The sequence below is a fragment of the Hemitrygon akajei genome, chromosome 14 (assembly GCF_048418815.1).
Source record: "Hemitrygon akajei chromosome 14, sHemAka1.3, whole genome shotgun sequence".
In the NCBI taxonomy this organism is placed as follows: domain Eukaryota; kingdom Metazoa; phylum Chordata; class Chondrichthyes; order Myliobatiformes; family Dasyatidae; genus Hemitrygon; species Hemitrygon akajei.
This window is the reverse complement of record NC_133137.1, coordinates 89851365-89871929: the sequence shown is the minus strand read 5'-3', so window position 1 is coordinate 89871929 and position 20565 is coordinate 89851365. Positions and strand designations below refer to the sequence as shown.

The following is a 20565-nucleotide window of genomic DNA, read 5'->3' as shown; positions in this document are numbered from 1 at the left end:
TTGTAACATGTGGTTATTTGAGTCCTGTCAGCCTGAACCAGTCTGGCCATTCTCCTCTGACCTCTCTCATTAACAAGGCATTTTCACCCACAGAACTATCACTCACTGGATTTTTGTTTTTGCAGCATTCTCTATAAACTCTAGAGACCGTTGTACATGAAAATCCCAGGAGATCAGCAGTTTCTGAGATGCTCAAACCACCCCGTCTGGAACCAACAATCATTCCACGGTCAAAGTCACTTAGATCACATTTCTTCCCCATTCTGACATTTGAGCTGAATGACAACTGAACCTCTTGACCATGTCCGCATGCTTTTATGCATTGAGTTAGTGCCACGTGATTGGCTGCCTAGATATTTGCATTAATGAGCAGCTATACCTAATAAAGTGGCCACTGAGTGTAGATCAGTGATAATAAACCTGATTCTGGTTCATTCAGCTGTGAACAGAAACTTCCACCACCCCTCACCCCATCGACAGATGCGACGCTTTACTGTAAATTACTCACAATCTTTACGAGACGTGACATCCGGCAGTGGGTTGGCGGGTCTGCGGCTGGCTTGTCCGTGCAGAGATGAGCCTTCCTGGCTGCTGCCGAGCTGCAGTCTCCTCATATGACGTATCACCGCCGTGGCGTTAAACGCTTGCTGGAAACAAGTGAGACTTTAGTTTATAAACTCCATGGAAGTGAAATATGTTTGGAACACTCAAAGTGTGGAGGAACTCAACAGTTCAGGCAGCATCTACGGAGAGGCAACGTTTTGGACTACGACCCTTACACGGTCTGAAACATCGACTATTTATTCCCTTCCATTGATGCTGTCTGACCTGCTGAACTCCTCCAGCATTTTGTACGTGTTCCTCAACATTTCCATCATCTGCAAAATCTCTTGTGTTAGGGAAATATTTTCAGTGGATTTCTCCAGAACCTAAGGGATCCATGGATTAACTATGAATATTATAGAAAACTAGTCCCTATGTGGAATACAATGATTAAATACCAAGTCTAATAACTCAGAGACTTGGAGTAATGGTCCAAAATTCATATAATGCCATGGCAGATTTAGAAATTAAATTCAATCAGTAATCTAGATTTTTTAAAGATTTCTTTTATGTGACTGTGAAACTGCCCGACTCCAATAGTTATCAAAACTGCACCTCCTTCCACCCTGTCTCTTATGAGTACACCATCCCCATAGCTCAGTTTCTCTGCCTCTACCACAATCTGCCCTTCCCTCCCACTCTTGCCTCTCACTCCTCCTCACCTGGATCTTGCCTGACCCCTCCCCCTCCACAGCAACACACACAAATTGCTGGAGGAACTCAGCAGGTCAGGCAGCATCTACAGGGAGGAATAAGCAGTTGAACTTTTGGGCTGAGACCCTTTATCAGGACTCCCCCTCCAGCTCTTTGTGCCGTCTATCTCCCTATTTCTCTTTCAGTCCAGATGAAGGGCCTCAGCCCAAAATATCAATTGTCCCTCTACAGATGCTGCCTGACCTACTAAGTTCCTCCAGCAGCTCCTTTGTTTTCAGTCCAGATTGCAGATTTTACATTCTCTTGTCTCTAAAAACCCTCCACTTTGTAAAACCCATCCAGGTTACCAGTGGCTTTCAGAAGGGGAAATCTGCCACTTTTGCCCATATGTGACTCCGGGGTTAGTATGGACGACTGGAACACTCTCTCTATGTGATAATTTCAGGCAGGCTTAAATGGATTGGTACTTGTCGAAGTTCCCAATAAATTCATTGGTTGATAAAGAGCTCCTCCCTAGAGGGAATTCGGAGCACGAACTCACCTGGTCCTTCAACACCACATTTCCAGTCAAGAAAGCACAGCAGCATCTCCATTCCTGAGGAGACTGAAGTGAGCAAGGCCTTACCCCTGATTCTGACCAATTTTTACAGGAGCACCATTAAGAGTGTCCTGACCAGCCCCATCACCACCTAGTACAGGATTTGCAAGGCATCTGATCACAAGATTCACAAGGTTAATTCCTGGGATCTCCGGACTGTCTTACGCAGAGAGGTTAGAGAGACTGGGCTTGTACACGCTGGAATTAAGGGGATTGAGAGGGGATCTGATTGCAACATATAAGATTATTAAGGGATTGGACAAGATAGAGGCAGGAAATATGTTCCAGATGCTGGGAGAGTCCAGTACCAGAGGGCATGGTTTGAGAATAAGGGGTAGGTCATTTAGGACAGAGTTAAGGAAAAACTTCTTCTCCCAGAGAGTTGTGGGGGTCTGGAATGCACTGCCTCAGAAGGCAATGGAGGCCAATTCTCTGGATGCTTTCAAGAAGGAGCTAGATAGGTATCTTATGGATAGGGGAATCAAGGGATATGGGGACAAGGCAGGAACCGGGTATTGATAGTAGATGATCAGCCATGATCTCAGAATGGCGGTGCAGGCTCGAAGGGCCGAATGGTCTACTTCTGCACCTATTGTCTATTGTCTATTGTCTAAGACCCAACAAAGGACTGTGAGGACTGCTGAGAGGATTATCGAGGTTTCTCTACCATCCGTCCAAAATATTTATCAGGTGTGCTGCATACACAGGACCTTTGGCATTACCAAAGATCCCTCCCATCCATCCAACAATCTCTTTGATCTCCTATCATCAGGCAGGAGGTACAAGGATGGGAAACAGCTTCTTCCCTTAGGCTGTGAGACTCTGAACCACCCAGGTCTCATCATATATGAAGTGCCAGTAGTGTTACACTGTTTACTTTTGAACTTGGGTCATAAATGCACCTTACCATTTGTTGATTTTTTATGGTAATATTGCCTTATGTGTTGTGTGAGCTATATGTACTGTGTTGCGCACTTTGGTCCAGAGGGGTGATGTCTCATTTAGCAGTATACATGCGAATGGTTAATTGACAATAAACTTGAACTTGAGTTTCAGATTCATTCAGAAATAGTCAGTGAAATGCATTGCTTGTGTTAACAATGAACACTTCTAAGGGTGAGCTGCAGCTATTTTGTTGTAAAACACCTTAAAGCATTCAAACAGCCGTGAAGATTTTGGCATGGACAAGATGGGCTGAAAGGTCTGTAGCTGAGCTCTGTTGCTCTATTAATCTATACCTTGTGCAAAGCATTATCAGTTCAGATTCATTTATTTATCACAGGTATTTCAAAACCTACAGTGAAATGCATCATTTGTGTTAACAACCAGTACAACCTAATGATGAGATGGGGGTTAACAGTTCGCTGTTAATGAAGAGACAAAACATTCCAAAACTGCTCACAATACTCCAGGTGTGCTCTGACTAATGCCTCATACAGCCTCATCATTAGTTCCTTGCTCTTACATTTGATTCCGCTTGAAGTGAATGCTAAGACTGCATTGGCCTTCCTTGCCATCATTTTGATCCATCAAAGGTACTTGAGTAGGTACGTGAAAGTTTTAAAAGCATATGGGACAAACATGGCCAAAAGGGACTAGCTAAGATGGGCATCTTGGCTGGCATTGACCTGTTGGGCTGAGGGGCCTGTTCCTGGGCTGTAAGACGCGAAGATCTCCGGTCTTTCTTGCTGCTGCTTCTCCTGAGCTGTTGAGTGGGCTGGAGGACTAAAGAAGATGGCGGGACCCATTCCCAAGCTCTCTCCTGCTGCCCTCACCCTCTATGTTTTACATAGTTGCAATATGCCTTCTGTACTCGTACAGTCAATGTGTTTGACAGATAATGAAACAACTTTCAGGCTCAGTATCTGAGGAAGGATGTGCTGGCATTGGAGAGGGTCCAAAGGAGGTTCAAAGGAATGATTCCAGGAGTAAAAGTATCAGAAACATTTTATATTTCCGGGCCTCTATTCCATGGACATAGGGGGAATCTCATTTAACCCTATCTGAATCTCGAAGGCCAGGATAGAGTGGATGTGGAGAGGATGTTTTAATAAGTAGGAGAGCCTGGGATTGGTGGGCACAGCCTCGGAATAAAGGGGCATCTCATTAGAACTGATTTGAGGAGGAACTTGTTCAGCCAGAGTGTGGTCAATCTGTAATTTGTTGCCACAAAGGGCTGAGGAGGCCAAATTATTTGGTGCATTTAAGGCAGAGATTGATAGGTTCTTGATTGGTAAGGAGGTTACTGTTTACAGGGAGAAGTGGGGAGAATGAGGTTGAAGAAGAATCAGCCATGATTGAACGACAGGGTAGGCTTGATGGGCTGAATAGCTTAATTCTGATAGTCTGATTCTTGCAGGAAGAGGGACCAAACTGAGCACAGCAGCCTTCCAGAAACAGAAGTGGTAATGCAAGACAATCTTCTATTAGTCACGCTCGACCTCAGGGCAATCGAGGTACGGGCTGCCCTCTATTGAGACCGCACGGAAGCATAGCAGTGAACACAACACTATTGCAGCCCAGCTATTTGGGTTCAATTCCTTCATGCATGTTAGCAGCTTCGTACATTCTTCCCATAACCACATGGGTTTCCTCTGAGTACTAAGTCCTCCCACCTCCCATAGACCTAGGGGTTAATAGGTTAATTAGTCACATGAGTGTAAGTGGAAGGTGCAGACTTGTTGGACCAGAAGTGTCTGTTACTCTGTTGTACCCCTAAATAAATAAATAGACAGCTGGATAGAGTGGATAAATAAATAAAGAAGGGGTCTATTACACCTTCCTGATAGAGCGGACAGAAACCATCGAACAAATGGAGAAATAAAGCACTTGCTTTCGGGTCTCTATGCTTCCATAGCACTGAAGGAAATAAAGGTCTTTCTCACCCTCCATTTGCTTTTGGCAAAATTCTTCCTGATCTGGGCGCTGACTGACTCGTGAATATTCTTGTTCAGAGCTGTGTCTCCGGCAATCCTGGAAAAGAGAGGACACACGTTACCTTGGCTGTCTCCCAGTGAGCCCCACACTCAGTGCTCGAACAGCTCTAGCGGCCTTCATTCACAAAAGGTACAGCGCAGAAATGGGCCCTTCGGCCCACTGAGTCTACACTAACCCAATTATTCTCTGCACATTTGGTACTGCCACTGGTTTCTGACTCCCATGTGTACCAAGATATAGTAAAAAGCTTTTCTGTATTCCATCCAGACAGATCATAATTATGTCAAGGTAGTAAATCTTGACAGCACATACCACCAGGTTCAAGGACTGCTTCTACTCTGCTCTTATAAGACTATTAAAAGGTTCCTTAGTACGATAAGTTAGACTCTTGACATCACAATCTGCCACATTATGATCTTGCACCTTATGGTTCACCTGCTCTGCATTTCCTTTGTGGCTGTTGTTTTGCACTCTGGTATTATTTTACCTTACATTCCCTCAGTGCACTATGTGATGATTTCAGCTGTATGAACAGTCAAGACAAGCTTTTCACTGTATCCTGGTACACTTGTTCACAATAAACCAATTCCAGTTCCAGAATGTAGAATATAAATTAAATGTTACAATTACAGAGAAAGTGCAGGTAGACAAATAAAGTGAAAGGGTCACAATATGATAGATTGGGAGATCAAACGTTCATATTTTAGTGCATGAGAGAAACCTTCAAGAATCTGATAGTGGAATGGTAACTGTCCTTAAGTCCACCATTTTGTACTCTTGGTATCTTCTACCTGATGGGAGAGGGGAGAAGAAAGGATCACCAGGGAGGTAGGGGTCCTTGATTATGTTGGTAGATTTCCTGAGGCAGGGGAAGTGTAGGCAGAGTCCATTGAGGGGAGGCTGGTTTGTGACGGAGAGGACCCAGCAGGCTTTCCAGTTTAACACTTTCCTTGTAGCACAGTGACCAAAACTGAACATAATATTCCAAGTGTGGTCTCATCAGCGTCTTGTACAACCTTATCAAGACCTCCCAACTTCTATACTTAGCATCTTGACTGACCAGCCTAACAGAACCTCCTTCACTACTTTGTCTACCTGTGATGCTACTTTCACGGAACTCTTTACCAGCAACGATGTACCATTCAATCATGACTGATATTTTCAGCCTTCTTCCCTTGCCTTCCCCTTGTAACCTTTATCTTCTGTACCAATTAAAACTTTTCCATCTTTGCCTTAAATACATCCAATGACTTGGCCTCCAAAGGCATCTAGGACAACGAATCCCACTGATCCACCACCCCTTGGCTGAAGAAATCTCTCCTCAGCTCTGTTCTAAAGGGATGTCCCTTTGGTTTGAAGCCATGCCCTTAGACCCTAGACTCTCCTACTGATGGAAACATCCTCTCCATGTCCACTGTTTCCAGGCCTTTCAGTATCCGGTGAGATCCCTCCTCATCCTTCTGAACTTCAGTGAGTACAGGCCCAGAGGCACCAAATGCTGTCCATGCATTAAGGTCCAAATGAAGAGTCTCAGCTCAAAGCATCAACTGTTTATTCCTCTCTTTAGATGCTGCCTCACCTGCTGAGTTCCTCCAGCGATTTGCATGTGTCGACCACTTCGATCACTGCGCACTAAAATGGACTTCTTTTTTCACTTGTTCTAATTTTCTTCCTTGTAGAAACTATATTTAATATACCGTTATGTTCTTCCAGTGAATGCTGTTTATACGATGCTATGTACCTGTGAAGCTGCTGCAAGATTTTTATTTTGCCTGTGCTAACGTGTACTTGTACATTTGACAATGAATTTGACTTTTGCAAGCCATGCAGGGATTCCAAAGGGAGTCTATTACTTGGCGATAAGCAGCATTTAAGAAACATTCAGGGCTCTTAGAAATTCTTAGATAGGCATGTGGATGACAGAGAAATGGAGGGCTATGTGAGAGGGAAGGGTTAAATTTATCTTAGGGTAGGTTAAAAGGTCAGTACAACATCATGGGCCAAAGGGCCTGTACTGCGCTGTAATGTTCTATGTTCTGCATGAATAAAGGATCAACAGTACCTGAGAGCCAGAGAAAATATTTCCAGTCAGTGCCCAAATCTGTCTGCGGTACGTCAGACAAAATTAACAACAGCTGGGTATTAACAAAGCCACAGAGGCCAAATTTGTTTCCACTCGTTTGATTCTGCGGTCTGATCTCGGTCTGGGCCACTTGCCGTACACTCTCACAGTAGTGATACCTGAGGAATACGGGCTGAAACCCAAGACAAACTCACGGAGTCCATCCCAAGCAATGTGCAAGAGGAATGTGGTAGGGTGAAAGAGCAGTCAGAAGTTGTGCCTCTGCTGATGTGCTGAGTGTTCTATATGCCTGAACGGAGGCATGGCAACATAACAGTTAGTGTAATGCTTTTCAGCACCAGTGATTAGCAATCGGCCACATTAGAACCACCATTACTGTCTGTAAGGAGTTTGTACATTCCCTTTGGGTACTCTTGTTTCCTCTAATGTTTAATGCTTCATCTTTCTTTAAATCTTTAAAACTGTTCTACAGTAGAAGAAGGGGTAACGCACATATTATTGGAGAAACTTGTGGATCAGACGGCCTCTGTGGATGGAAATGGTCAGGCCGAAACCCTTCATCTCAGGATGGAGGGCAGATAGCTGGTATAAAGGGGGGGGGGGGGGGGAGCAAGAGCTGGCAGGTGAGAGGTGGATTCAGGTAAGGAGGGGCGATGGGCAGATGGAGGAGGGGGTGGGAATAGTGACGGAGGCTGGGAGGTGAGAGGTGGATTCAGGTAAGGAGGGGCGATGGGCAGATGGAGCGGTGGGGTGGGAATAGTGACAGAGGCTGGGAGGTGAGAGTTAGGCGGTAATACATGGCCGCAGATGGCAGAATCTGACAGAGGAGGAAGGTGGAGCATGGAATAGAGGGAGGGAGGTGAGGAGGGCAGATGGGAGTAGTGGGGAAGGGTACACAGGGGATAACATTGAGAGAAGGAGAAAGAGACAAGGTAATGGGGGCAGTTAGATCAGGAGGTGAGAAAAAGGGGATGGAGGAGAGTAGTTGGAGAATTCAGTGTGAGTGCCACCAGGCTGTGGATGTCCCAGGTGGACTATGAGGTGTTGCTCCTTCAACAAGAGAAGAGGCCATTCAACCCATTATACGTCTGCTGACTCTTTGTGGAGCAATCCCACAATCATTTTCCCCTTGCTCTCTCTGCACTGCCCTGCTGAATATCATCTCTCCAGGGTCTTACCCCATTCCCTTGTGAGGGGCTGACTGCTTCTGCCCTCCACCCCTAAAGGGAGGGAGTTTAATTATTGCCACTCTCTACTTAAGATGTTTACCCTCTCCCTCCCTGCCTCTTGGCCATGTCACTGAACCCTCATCATCTGGCAGTGGGAAAGTCCAAGTAGGAACAGCTTTCCTGCATCTGTCCCTGTTGAAATCTGCAATAAAAGCAAAATGCTGGAAATGCTCAGCAATTCAGGCCAGCGTCTGTGGCTGTAAATCTGTAAATCTATTGAGCAAAGATGTACATTGGAAAGTATTCTAACTGGTTGCATCAGCACTTGGTATGGAGGGGCCACTTCACAGGATCAGAAAAAGCTGTAGAGGGTTGCAAACTCAGCCAGCTCCATCACGGGCAATGGCCTCCCCAGCATTGAGAACATCTTCACGGGGCGATGCCTCATAAAGGCAGCATCTGTCATTAAGGACCACCATCAGCCAGGACGTGCAGTCGTCCTGTTACTTCCATCAAGAGGAGGAAAAGGAGCCTGAAGATACACACACTCAGTGTTTTAGGAACAGCTTCTTCCCCTCTGACATCAGGTTTCTGAACAGATGACAAATCGACCCATGATCACTACCTCACTATTTTTGCTCTCTTTTCTACTACTTACTTAACTTTTAAAATACACTTCTTATTGTTATTTATGTATTGCACTGTACTGTTGCCACAGAACAACAAAATTCCCTACGTATGTCAGTGATATTAAACCTTATTCTGACTCTTGACAGAGAAACAGAGTCAGCAGTTCTGGTCAAAGACTCTTCATTTGGACGTTCTTGGATCTGCAAAACGTTAACTGTTTCTCCGTCTACAGATGCTGCCTGACCTGCTTCCTTGCTTCCAGCAGTTTCTGCATTTCATTCAGATTTCCAACGTAGAGTCATTCCGTATGGAAACAGACCCTTCAGACAGATGGCCCACGCCAAGCAAGATGCCTATCCAAGCTAGTCAAATATGACAGCGTTTGGCCTAAATCCTTCTAAACCTTTCCCATCCAGTTGTCATTGTACCTGCCTTATCCACTTCCTCTGGCGGCTCATTCCGCATATGTACCACCCTCTCTGTGAAAAAGAACATAGAACGTAGAGCATCGAACAGTACAGCACAGTACGGGCCCTTTTAACCTACTCCACAATCAATCTAACTCTTCCCTCCAACACAACCCATAACCTTCCCATTTTCTTGACATGGAAGCTTTAGAGAGGGAGTAGAGGCGATTTACCCAGATGCTGCCTGGATTTAGAGAGTGTGTCTTATGATGGAAGGTTTAGCAAACTGGGGTCTTTCTCTTTGGTGTGAGTGAGGATAAGAGGTGATTTGATAGGGATGGACTGCATACGAGTGGTCAGCCAGCATCTTTTTCCCATGGTGGAAATGGCTAATACAAGAGGGCTTTTAAGAAGATAGAAAGAAATAATAGGTATCCTTTTACACAGGAAGTGGTGGATACATGGAACTCACTGCTGGGGTGGTGGTAGAGACAGATACATTAACGACATTTAAGAGACTCTTAAATAGCACGTAGATGAAAGAAAAATGGAGTGTTCTATGGGAGGGAAGGATTAGATTGATCTTGCAGTAGGTTAAAAGGTTAGCACAACATTGTGGGCCGAAGGGCCTGTACTGCGCTGTACTGTTCTATGTTTTCAGAAGCTCTCCACATGACCACAGCTGTTCCCTGCTGAGTCAGCACCCGCAATTTACGAGGGTGTAGGTTTATTTTTAGTGCTTCTGTCGTAATTCAATCCAGCATAACTCGAGAGGTCTGGAACGTGCAGTCTGCAATGGCGCAGGAGCCAAAAGCCCTCGACACACAAAGCAGCGGGAGGAGCAGGAGCATGCAGAGTTATGAATCAGGAGCTGGGAACTTGTGTGTAGCTGCCACGTACTGTACACCTCGGGGGACACATGCGGTCAATCGAAGATTTGAAATTCAAGGTCATTTATCACTGGTACGTTGAAACATATAATGAAATGTGTTAACAACCAACACACCCGAAAAGCCCCAGCTCAATCAATCTTTCCTCATAAAACTCTAATTCAGGCAGCATCCTGGTAAATCTCCTCTGAACCCTCTCTAAATATTCCACAACTTTCCTATAATGAGGCAACCAGTACTGAACACAATACCCCAAATGTGGTCTAACCAGTTTTATAGAGCTCAGCATTACCTCATGGCTCTCAAGCCCAATCCCCCGATGAATGACGTCCAACGGAACATATGCCTTCGTAACCATCTTATCGACAACTTTGATATCAATAACAATTCACGGATCCCAAGATCCCTCTTCTTCTCCACACTGCTAAGAATCCTACTGCTTCTGTCAAAAAGAACCCATACACAACACATTGTGCACTATTGTTGTGTTCTCTGCCCTTTCCCTTTTCAGCTTCCTTCTCCACATGGTCTAATCACCATGGTCTGGTATGGTAATTCCAATGCACAGGAATACAAGAGGTTGCATAGAGTAGTGAACACAAGAAGATGCTGGAAATCCAGAGGAACACACACAACATGCTGGAGGAACTCAGCAGGTCAGGCAGCACCTATGGAGGGGAATAAACAGTCAACTTTTGTGGCCGAGACCCTTCATCAGGACTGGAAATAGAGGAGAGGAGCACAAGCTGATAGGTGAGACCAGGTGAGGGGGAAGGCAGGTTGGTGGAGGAGAGGGGATGAGGTGAGAAGCTGGGAGGTGACAGGTAGAAGTTGTAAAGGGCTGAAGAAGATGGAATTTGATAGGAGAGGTGGGTGCACCATAGGAGAAAGTGAAGGTGGAGGAGCACCAGAGGGAGGTAATGGCAGGTGAGGAGAAGAGATGGGGTGAGAGGGAAGCCAGAATAGAGAATGCAAAAGGAAGGGGGGGGGGGTGTGGGTGGGAGAAATGACTGAAAATTGGAGAAATTGATGTTCATGTCATCAGATCGGAGGCTACCCAGATGGAATATGAGATGCTGCTCCTCCAGCTTGAATAAGGCCTCATCGTTGCAGTAGAAGGCATGTCAGAATGGGATTGGGAAGTTGAATTGAAACAGTTTGCCACTGGAGATCCTGTCATTTGCAATGGACAAGTGAAGGTGCTTAAAGAAGTGGCCCCCCAACCTGTGTTAGGTCTCACCAATGTAGAGGAGGTAAATGACCCTAGTAGAGTTGCAGGTCAAATGTCGCCTCATTTGGGAAGGGTCTCGGCCCAAAACACTGGCTGTTTTTCTCCACCATAAATGCTGCATGACCTGCTGTGTGTGTCACTCAAGATTCCCAGCATCATGTGTAATTGACATCACTTCATTTGATCGATGTCTTGGAATGACCCAATAGCAATGGTAGTGGGATGGAAAGAGAATTAGTTTAAAAACTCTTCAAGTTAAACTCCTGTCTTAAAAAAGGCAAACGGTTCTCAAACGGAATGTATTTAAGGGTCACAAAAACCAAGACAACAAAAATGCTGGTAAAAATAACATATTCACGTTTTCGACCAAGGTGAACTTCTGTTAAGTAGATTCTGAGTTTAAGGAGCTGAGTGATAGTTTTGATGTGACTGAAAAAGTTTCAAAATTCAAAGTAAATTTATTATCAAATTACATATGTGTTACCATGTATTACCTTGAGATTCATTTTTTTTGCAGACATTTACAGGAAAAAAATAAATAAAATAGAATTTCCCAAAAAACTGCATAAACTGACAGAGAATGACAGAACAACCAATGTGCAAAAGGAGGCAAACTGTGTAAATAAAAATCCTTACAATCCATATAAATTTATCTGACGTCCAGCTTCTACTGTGAGTTCGGGTTAACAGAGGCCCTGGTGTCGCGCGTACCCAGGGCTGACTTGTCAGAGATCAGTGTCAATTTACCCCTGTGTATGTAGATAAGCAGGCCCACAGACCACATGGAGAGTGGCAACAGTGAGACCCCGAGGTCTCTAACAGTGAAAGGACTGGCTCTTGATTGGAGAGGCATCCGGAGCGTAGTGGCCAGCATAACAGCAGCAGCGACCTGTGTTCAATTCATGCAATTGACTGTAAGGAGTTTGAATGTGATCATGTGGGTATGCTCCATGTGCTCCAGTTTCCTCCCACATTCCAAAGACTTACAGGTAAGTTGTGGGTATGCTATGTTGGCGCCAGAAGTATGGCAGCTTTCGTGAGTTGCCCCCAGTATAACCTTGGACTGCGTTTGCAGTTGGTGCATTTCACTGTATGTTTCCCTGTTTCGATGCACTTGTGACAAATAAAGCTAATCTTTAATCCTTAATCTTGAACTGGGGCTGTGCTCTTTTCCACAGAGGCTGCCTGGCCTGCTGAGTTCCTCCAGCATTTTGTGCGTGTTGCTCGGATTTCCAGCATCTGCAGTTTTTTTCATGTTTGTGATGGGACTTAAGTCGCCTGGTGACAGTAGTGAGAACAGATCGTGACCTGGATGGGACTTTGATGATGGATTCTGCTTTCTGGTGGCAGATCTTATGATGGTGATGAATTGGCATATAGGAGGGAAATTGAAAATCTGGTTGAATGGCGCCACAACAACAATGTCTCTCTCAACATCAGCAAAACCAAAGAGCTGATTATGGAGTACAGCAGGAAGCTGGAGGTCAATGAGTCAGTCCATATTAAGGGATCAGAGCTGGAGAGGGACAGTAACTTCCAATTCTTTGGCACTAACATATCAGAGGACCTGCCCTGGGATCATAACGTAAGTATCATTACAAAGAAGGCACAACCGAGCCACTATTATCCTAGAGGTTTGCATGTCACCAAAAACCTTGACAAACTTCGATAGCTGCACAGTGGAGGGTATCCTAACATCACGGCCTGGTATGGAAAAAGCAATTCACGGGAAGAGAAGCTGCTGGATACAGCCCTGTCCATTATAGGCAAAGCCCTTCCGACCAGTGAGCACACTTGTAAGTACATGGAACGCTGCCACAAGAATGCAGCATCCGTCCTGAAAGATCTCCACCATCCGGGCCCTGCTCCCCTCTCGCAGCTGCCAGCGGGCAGGAGGTACGGCAGCATTAGGACTTGCACCACCAGACTCAGGAACGTTTATAACCCTACAACCATCAGACTGCTGAACAGCATGGAAAACTTTAATCCCCACTGCTCTGAACTGAGTGAGTAACCTACAGACCCATTTTCAAGCACTCTGGTTGGCATCCATCTGTCTCAAAGGACAATGGGTGATGATCATCATCTCAAGCCTGGGCGGAAGGTATGGAGATCCTGAGATGCCCAGTCATCAAGATCCCCCATCTGTCTTCACCAGTGTAGTCTAAAGGAAAGCTTACAAAACAATAAGTTTGGCTTCAAGAGCTGCCAGAAGGATGTTCAACATCTTCCAGCCGCCTGAGGGGCTCCACTCCGGATTTGCTGTCCGCGTGTGCTCCCCTAGCCCTCGTCTCCCTCGAGGCTGCCCACAAGGCAGTGGGGCTATTTACCTATAGCAGGGGATCTGGCTCATGAGCACCAGGACGTGTCCACACACCGATGGGCCTGCGTGTTACGTGTGCAGGGGCCAGACCTCCTCCCTGTCCCCTGTAGTTCAGTCTGAATCTGAAAGTAGTTCAGTTTCTGTGTGTCGCTCTTTACAACACATCTAATGGACTCAGTATTATTTTTTGTTTGCACAGTATGTCTTCTTTTGCATATTTTTGCATATCTTTGTCTGTTTATCTATAGTTTTGAATAAAATTCTATTTTTTTCCTTATAAATGCCTGCAAGTAAATAAATTTCAAGGTAGCATATGGTAACATACACTCAGTGGTCACTTAATTAGGTACACTTGTACACCTGCTCATTAACATAAATATCTAATCAGCCAATTAAGTGGCAACAACTCAATACATAAAAGCACGCAGACATGGTCAAGAGGTTCATTTGTTGGTTAGATCTAAGATGAGAATGGGGAAAGAAATGTGATCTAAGTGACTTTGACCGTGGAAAGATTCTGGTGCCAGACAGGGTGGTTTGAGTATCTCAGAAACTGCTGATTTCCTGGGACATTCACACACAACAGTCTTCTAGAGTTTACAGAGAATGGTGCAAAGTACAAAAAGAAATCCAGTCTGTGGCAGTCATGTAGATGAAGATGCCTTGTTAATAAGACAGGTCGCAGGAGAATGGCCAGACTGTTTCAAGCTGACAGGAAGATGACGGTAACTCAAGTAACCTTGCAATGCAACAATGGCATATGGAAAAGCGTCTCTGAACACACATGTTGAACCTTGAAGTGGATGGGCTACAGCAGCAGAAGACCATGAACATACACTCAGTGGCCACTTTATTAGTTACAGGAGGTACCTAATAAAATAGCCACTGAGTGCATATGTATAGATATTTTGAACTTTGAACCTTGAGGAAAGGTTCATGACATTTTAATTTCCTCATTTGTTCCCAGGTCTGGGAGGAGAAAGGTACAGACACATGGAAAGACATGCATAATTTTCCAAATACTTGCTTATTTTATGAGAGGAAGTAATATTTTTCGTTGAAAGAAGTGTCAGCTTAACTCAGTGGGCCTCGCCTTTGCCTGTTAGTCAGAAGGATTCGGGTTAAGGGATGTGCACAGTGATGCAGTTGGTAGAGTTCCTGCCCCACAGCTCTGGAGACCCAGGTTGGATCCTGACCTCGGGTGCTCTCTGTGCATGGGGTTTGCACATTCTCCCTGTAACCGCATGGAGTCACCCAGGTGCACTGATTTCCCCCCACATCCTATTACGTGGGGGTTGGTAGGCCATCTCTTTTTCTTAAGAGCATCATCCCTACTGGGGCGCAGGCTGTCAAAAGCAGCTCGTCAGAGTCCTCTGTCCTGGGTGGATAGATAGTTGAAGGGTCCTGTGGCTTCCTCTTCTAGGCAAAGATCTTTCCTCTTTCAGGGATGAGATACTTGAAGCTTCTGGTGGCTCGGGGCTCTTACAGGATGGGGTTGCTATCCCTATGCCCAACCCTTCTCCTTTCAGAGCCAAGCATGGGACTGTCCATAGCGGAGTTTGGTAGGTTAACTGACTGCTAGAAATTAGCGCTATTTTGTAGGAGACTGGAGGGGAGTTGATGGCGGTATGTGTGGGAATAAATTACAGAAAATAAGAGAGGGGAATGGAATGACTCTATGAGCCAGCAGAGGGCTGATGGGCTGATTGGCCTGCTTCTCCTTTGTAAAGGACTACGGAAATGTTCACCATGCTAGCCACCGTGACTGAATTAATGTAAACAAAGCCTCAAATCGATTTGTAAGATACCAAAGACGGTATTGCGTCATCTCAAATAAAGTGTGGCATTTATTCATGAGGTCAAAGTCAAATTAAATTTATTTTTAAAGTATGTATATGTCACCATGTACTACCCTGAGATTCACTTTCTTGGGGACATTCACAGAAAGAAAAAGAAATATAATCGAATCAATGATAAACTACACACAAAGACTGACAAACAACCACCGTGCAAAAGACAAACTGCAAAAGCAAATAAATAAGGACATAAGTAAATAAATAAAACTGAGAACAAGAGTTGTAGAATCCATGAAAGTGAGTCCATAGGTTATAGAATCAGTTCAGAGTGAATTACCCACACTGGTTCAGGAGCCTGATGGTGTAGGGTAATTAGCTCTCTACCTCTTGCATTTCCGAACAAAATACACTTCCGCAGCTTCCAGAGACAGTGAATAAAATAACTGGAAAGACATTGGGTGAACTGCTGCACAGGCCATTGTTAACCAGTCCTTATGGCCTATGTGCAGATGAAGTCCTGTGAATCCATTAATTACAGAGGCATTTAAGCACTGTCTACATTAGTCTATAAACTGGGAGACTGCTGTTTCATTGCTCCCTGGGTCCTGATGCTGGAGAATTAATGACCTGAGAGACCAGGCTATGTTGACAAAGTGCAGATAACGATATAAATGCTTCCAGGCCTAGGAGTGAACCAACAACCAGACAGTGGAGTAGTGGGGTGTGGATTTCTGTGGAACAGCTTGCCTTCAGCTGGTTTCTGCCAGAACAGAACTCAAATGCTAATCCTACCACGGTTCGACATGGAAACAGTTTGGAACTGAGGTTTCAAATGGACCTTACTAAAACCAAGATAGGACATTATTACGTCTGCACTGAAGTCATAACATGGCGCATTTTGTGACATGGTTCATTGGAGTCAGAATGGACTGCAAATTCCCACCAGATCTTCTCAGCAGGCATGCACATAAATGTCTGATATAAAGTTCCATATTAACTTTCGATGGGATAGATAACTGTTGGCATGAGGCAGACTGGAGTCTCACCACCAGCTGTCTGGTGTGGAGTCAGATCAGCATACGTGTAGGCCCCAGGAGAGCGCACACAGTTCACAAGCTATAGATACGTGTAACTGGCTTGTAGTAACTGCTTGAATGGATAGAAGTACAGCTGACTGGCAGGAGGCAAAGAGGGGCCCTTTTCTGGTTGGCTGCCGGTGACTAGTTGTGTTCTGCAGGGGCCGCTATTGGGTCTGCTTCCTTTCATATGGTATGTCAATGATTTGGATGATAGAATTCATGGATTTGTGGCCAAGTTTGCAGATGATACAAAGATAGGTGGAGGGCAGGTAATGTTTACGAAGCAGAGAGTCTGCATAAGGACTAGACAGATTTGAAAAATGCGCAGAGAAATGGAAAATGGAGTACAGTGTGGAGAAGTGAATGGTCATGTCGTATGGAATAACGGGAACCAAATTCAGAAATCAGAGGTGCAAAGAGACTTCAGAGTTCTCATGCAGGATCCTCTAAAGGTTAACTTGCAGGTTGAATTGGTAGTAAGGAAGGCAAATGCAATGTTAACATTCATTTTGAGTGGACTGGAATATGAAAACAAGGATGTAATGCTGAGGCTTCATAAGGCATTGGTCAGATTGCACTTGGAGTATTGTGAGCAGTTGTGGGCCCCTTAACTATGGAAGGATGTGCTGGTGTTGGAAGAAGTCCAGAGGAGGTTCACGAGAATGACCTCTGAAATGAAAAGGTTACACATAAGGTGTGTGCTTGCTGGAGTTTAGAAGACTGATTAGGGATCTCATTTTATCCTATTGAATATTGAAAGGTCTAGGTAGAGTGGATGAGGAGAGGATGTCTCCTATAGTGGGGCATCCCTTTAGAACAGAAATGAGAAGGACCTTCTTTAGCCAGAGAGTGCTGAATCTGTGGAATTCACAGATACACAGGTTGCCACAGGGGGCTGTGGAGGCCAAATCATTGGGTATATTTAAAGCGGAGGTTGATAGGTTCTTGATTAATGAGGATGTCACAGGTTACTGGAGGATTCTACTGGGAGAATGGGGTTGAGAGAGATAATGAATCAGCCATGACAAAATGGGCCAATGGGCCAACAGCCTAATTCTGCTCCTATGTCGTGGTCTTATGGTCTAAAATTCCACATTTGGTCAATGTCTAAATGTGGTGGGACCCTGTACTTTTGAAGGAATGAGGCAAGCAGTAGTGGAAATAGAACAAAGGCCATCTTGTCACCAATAACTGGAAACTTGAGCATTGCAACTTGTGAAATGGATCATTCCGGTCTGAATGATAGAACATCCCGGACATTCACCCTTCTGCCCCATCCCACTGGGCACTGACACATAAACCTGAAAGCACATGCCATTAGGCTCAAGGATATCTTCAATCCCATTGTCATATGACTTTTGAACAGTCTCTTAAACTCTTGATCTTTCAATCTGACTCATCATTGTCTTGCACCTTACTGTCTACCTGCACTTTCACTATAACGGTAACACTATATTCTACTGTTATTCCTTTTTCCTTTGTATTCCTTTGTATTTTTCCTTTGTACTATTGCTTTGTGATGTCGCTTTGAAATAAACTGTGCAAAAGAGTGCATGTCATTGCATCTCAATACATGAACGACTATTTTGTGTCAGTCTTCGTGGTGGAGGACCCATCCAATATGCCAAATAAGGGTGTTATGGATGAAATGGGAGGTGAGGACCTCAATAAAATCACTGTCACTAAAGAGATAGTGATGAGCAAACTAGAGGGTCTGAAGGTAGATAAGTCCCCTGGTCCTGATGGGATGCATCCCAGGGTGCTGAAGGAATTGGCGGAGGTTATAGTACACGTGTTGGTAATCATTTATCAGAACTCTCTAGACTCTAGGCAGGTCCCAGCGGACTGGAAGACACCAAATGTCACACCACTTTTTTAAAAGGATGTAGGCAAAAGACGGGCAACTATAGGCCAATTAGCTTAACATCTGTAGTCGAGAAAATGCTTGAAGCTGTCATTAAGGAAGAAATAGCAAAGCATTTAGAAAGGAGTGGTTCCATTAGACAAACACAGCATGGATTCAGAAAGGGCAGGTCCTGTTTGACAAACTTACTGGAGTTCTTTGAGGACGTAATGAGTGCAATGGATAGAGGGGAACAGGTGGATATCACATACTTGGATTTCCAGAAGGCGTTTGATAAGGTGCTGCACAAGAAAGTTATAAATAAGGTTCGGATGCATGGAGTCGGAGGAAGTGTATTGGCATGGATAGAGGTTTGGTTAACCAATAGAAGGCATAGAGTTGGTATAAATGGGTGTTTCTCCGGTTGGTGGTGAGTGGGGTGCCGCAGGGGTCGGTGCTGGGCCCACAGCTGTTTACCATTTACATTGATGATTTGGAAGAGGGGACTGAGTGTAGCGTAGCAAAATTTGCTGATGATACTAATCTGAGTGGAAAAGTAAATTGTACAGAGGATGTGGAGAGTCTGCAGAGGGATATAGATAGGTTAAGTGAGTGGGCCAAGGTCTGGCGGATGGAATACAACATTGGTAAATGTCAGATCATCCACTTTGGAAGGAATAATATTATTTAAATGGTGAAAGATTGCAGCATGTTGTTGTGTAGAGGGACTTGGGAGTGCTTGTGCATGAATCACAAAAAGCTGGCTCGCAGGTACAACGGGTTATTAAGAAGTCAAACGGAATGTTGGCCTTCATTGCTAAAGGGATTGAATTCAAGAGCAGTGAGGCCATGCTGCAACTGTACAGGGTACTGGTGAGGCCGCATCTGGAGTACTGTGTGCAGTTCTGGTCTCCATACTTGAGGAAGGACATACTGGCTTTGGAGGCAGTGCAGAGGAGGTTCACCAGGTTGATTCCAGGGATGAAGGGGTTAACCTATGAGGAGAGATTGAGTCGCCTGGGACCATACTCTATGGCGTTCAGAAGAATGAGAGGGGATCTTATAGAAACATACAAAATTTTGAAAGGGATAGATGAGAGAGAAGTAGGAAAGTTGTTTCCATTGGTAGGTGAGACTAGAACTAGGGGACATTGCCTCAAGATTCAGGGGAGAAGATTTAGGATGGAGATGAGGAGAAACTGTTTTTCCCAGAGAGTGGTGAATCTGTGGAATTCTCTGCCCAGGGAAGCAGTTGAGGCTTCTTCACTAAATATATTTAAGAAACAGTTAGATAGGTTTTTACATAGTAAAGAAATTATGGGTTATGGGGAAAAGGCAGGTAGATGGAGCTGAGTTTATGGTCAGATCAGCCATGATCGTACCGAATGGCGGGGCAGGCTCGATGGGCCAGATGGCCTACTCCTGCTCCTACTCCTATTTCTTATGTTCTTATGCCAACATGATCGAAGACCCACCCACCCCAGTCATTGTCTCTTCTCCTCGCTCCCATTGGATAGAAGATACAAAGGACTGAAAGCACTTACACCAGGCTCAAGCACTTCTTCTATCTCACTGTTGCAAGACTATTGACTGATTCCTACTGTTATAAGATGGACTCTTGACTTCATAATTTCCCTCATTATGACCTTGTGGCTTATTGTCTGCCTGCTATGTTCTCAGTATTATTTATTTTTTCACTTGCACAATTTGTCTTTCTGTTGTTTGTTAGTCTTTGTTTATGTACATTTTTTGATAAGTTCCATTGAATTTCTTTATTTTCCTGTAAATACCTGCAAGAGAATGAATCTCATGCTAGTATGTGGTAAATATTTTACTTTGACTTTTCACTGCACTTTCTCTGTAATTGTAAATGTATTCTGCATTCTGTTATTGTTTTCCATTGTACAACCTCAATGTACTATTGTAATGAATTCATTATCTGTCGGAAAAATACGCAAGACAAATACTGTATCTCAGTCCATGTGACAATAATAAACCAAATCATCAGTTTGCCAATTGAAGCTTTGGTGAAGAGCTTGGCTTTGAAGTTAAAGCAGTACACTCAGTGGTCACTTCATTAGATACCTCCTGCACCTAATAGAGAGGCCACAGAGTGTATGTTCATGGTCTTCTGCTGCTATAGCCCATCCAATTCAAGGTTTGACATATATGTTCAGAGATGTTCATCTACATATCACTGTTGTAACGTGTGGTCACTTGGGTTACTGTCAGCTTGAACCAGTCTGTCCATTCTCCTCTGACCTCTCTCGTCAACAAGGCATTTTTTATCCACAGAACTGCTGCTTACTGGATACAGGTCTC

The 20565-nt window shown here is 44.5% G+C and overlaps 1 protein-coding gene across 1 annotated transcript in view; it reads right to left on the bottom strand.

Moving 5' to 3' along the window:
• camk1da (calcium/calmodulin-dependent protein kinase 1Da) overlaps positions 1-20565 on the bottom strand; it is a 292341-nt gene that overhangs the window by 9017 nt on the left and 262759 nt on the right. The window contains exons 9-10 of the mRNA XM_073066564.1: positions 4741-4828; positions 509-647 (exon numbers count right to left, since the gene is read on the bottom strand). Coding sequence (XP_072922665.1) covers positions 509-647; positions 4741-4828 — 227 coding nt within the window. The remainder of the gene's footprint in view (positions 1-508; positions 648-4740; positions 4829-20565) is intronic.